This window comes from Alosa sapidissima, chromosome 20 (genome assembly GCF_018492685.1).
Source record: "Alosa sapidissima isolate fAloSap1 chromosome 20, fAloSap1.pri, whole genome shotgun sequence".
NCBI classification, from domain to species: Eukaryota; Metazoa; Chordata; class Actinopteri; order Clupeiformes; family Clupeidae; genus Alosa; species Alosa sapidissima.
In genome coordinates this window covers 29,411,329-29,413,828 of record NC_055976.1, presented here as the reverse complement: position 1 = coordinate 29,413,828, position 2,500 = coordinate 29,411,329, and the positions used below count along the sequence as shown (strand labels likewise).

General features: G+C 44.0%; 1 protein-coding gene across 1 annotated transcript in view; it reads right to left on the bottom strand.

Annotated features, from left to right (window-relative positions):
• Positions 1-2,500, bottom strand: part of adam10a (ADAM metallopeptidase domain 10a) — an 84,902-nt gene that overhangs the window by 27,311 nt on the left and 55,091 nt on the right. The window contains exon 3 of the mRNA XM_042073952.1: positions 2,433-2,500. This exon is cut by the window's right edge and continues 51 nt beyond it. Coding sequence (XP_041929886.1) covers positions 2,433-2,500 — 68 coding nt within the window. The remainder of the gene's footprint in view (positions 1-2,432) is intronic.

Sequence of the window (2,500 nt, the reverse complement as noted above, 5' to 3'; positions counted from 1 at the left end):
ACACACACACAAACACACACAGGCGCGCGCACACACACACACACACACACACACCAGATGGCAGACAGACAGAGACCCTTGGGAGAGGTTGACTTATGAAGGAGCAAATCTCAGGGCGGGTTTATGCTCCCAGTGTCAGTGTCATTAACTCTGATTGGCTTTCCTCCCCATCAACCTTCACAGCCATCCAATTAGGAAGGCTACAAGAGAGTATGACTGCTGCGGGTGTCACCCAAGATCACAGTGTATGTGTGTGTGTGTGTGTGTGTGTGTGTATGTGTAAGAGACAGCATGTCTGTGTGAGAGTGTCTGCCTGGAGTGTGCCTCTGTGTGTGTGTGTGTGTGTGTGTGTGTGTGTGTGTGTGTACGTGTTAGTGTGTGAGTCTCTGTACTTCCACTTCTCGTCTCCTTGAGTGTCTCCAAACTCCGCCAGTTCCAGAGGAAGGACACACGCAAACACACACAGATGACCTGCTGACAGTTTCCTGTGTGTGTGTGTGTGTGTGTGTGTGTGTGTGTGTGTGTGTGTGTGTGTGTGTGTGTGTGTGTGTGTGTGAGAGAGAGAGAGTATGTGTGTGTGCACATGTGTGAGTATGCTCAAGTTCGTGTGTATAGCTGTGTGTGTGTCTGTGTGTGTGTGTGTGTGTGTCTGTGTGTGTGTGTGTAGTAGTAGGAAGCAAGAGGAGACACTAGAGGCCCCTACTCTCTCTTCCTGTGTCAGATAATGACATCTACAGACCAGAGAGACAGAGAGATATATATATATAGAGAGAGAGAGAGAGAGAGAGAGAGAGAGAGAGAGAGAGAGAGAGAGAGAGAGAGAGACAGAGAGAGATAGAGAGTTTTCTATCTATTTCTATTGTTTGTTTACTGTTGTCTTGTGTCAGCAGCTGGGTGTTTGTTGTAATTATGGCTTTGGCAAAGAGCCTCCGCACAAGTGAGATGGACCACTGATCTCACTGCCTCCCCATTCTCTACGCAATCTCCACACACACACACACACACACACACACACACACACACACACACACAGCGCACGTAGGCGAGCAACACACACACACACACACACACACACACACACACACACACACTCACAGATCAAACCACCCACTCTCTCCCTCTGAACATTATTCACTGCCAATATCACTCTGTTGTTCACTAAAGTGAAGAACAAAAAAAGACTCTCTCTCACACACACACACATACACACACACACACACACTGAAAGACTTATACAACAATATTAAAAACGTCCAATCAACTAAATCATTTTAAAAATGTATATCTATATAAAGAAAACAGTTTTCGGTTGTCATTTTTTGGCAGGTTGAAACACCTTATTTGTCTTTGACCCAGTTCCGCGGAACAGCAGCGGCAGTGGACTTGCTTGTACTAAAACGTCCTTAACTCTTAAATTACTTAAAAACAAGCACACACACACACAAACACGCATGTACACGCATGTTCACACACACACACACACACACACACACACACACACACGCACACATACACACACAGTCCCAATTATCAAAGCAGTCTGCCAATTAGACATCTTCAGAGCGCAGGCCAATGCAAACCACCATCTGTCAAACGCCACACAGAACGTCTGAAAGGACACTTTTAATGAGGTGGGAGTTTGACCTACACACACACGGCATGGTTGTGTTTATCAGTCTGTTTGACAGTGACTAATTAAGTGTGTGTGTGTGTGTGTGTGTGTGTGTGTGTGTGTTGTTTGAAATCATGACTGATAACTAGCTATTAAGATAACCCCAGTGAACAGCACATTAGAGCTACTGTGTGTTTCACATGTAAAACGCCTAATGATAAGTGTGTGTGTGTGTGTGTGTGTGTGTGTGTGTGTGTGTGTGTGTGTGTGTGTGTGTGGTTTGAAATGCCTAATGATTAACGACTTAAACCAATAATAAACTCACACACAATGCCTCACTATAAACCTTGAAAACAAAGCAGCGCAGACTCCCTCTCATTTTCTCTCTCACAGAGGTGTGTGTGTGTGTGCGTGTGTGTCTGTATATATGTGTGAGTCTCTTTGTGTGTGTGTGTGTGTGAGAGACTGCATGTGGATGTGTCTGAGGCAGTGTTAGTGTGCATTTAAAAGCATAATGTATGATAACTAACCCCCATGAAATAACTGGCCTTTAAAAATAAAAATCTGCCTGCCTCTATGGGAATTTAGCATATGGGTGTATAAAAAGTGTGGATACTTATGCCCGCTGTATTTTAAGGAAGAACATTTATTTATTTATGATACATTATTCATTCACAAAGAAAATTGGTGTCCTTAAAGGTTAGATTTTTCTTCATTGTTTTTAATTAAGGCGTCAACTTTAGCATGGGTTCACATACTTTTCATGGTACTGTATATATGTATATATGTGTGTGTGTGTGTGTGTGTGTGTGTGTCTTACCGTGGAGCTCTCCTGTGTAGATGTGTGAGGTGTCGTAGGGCAGCTCTTCCCCAGAGACCTCCACTTTC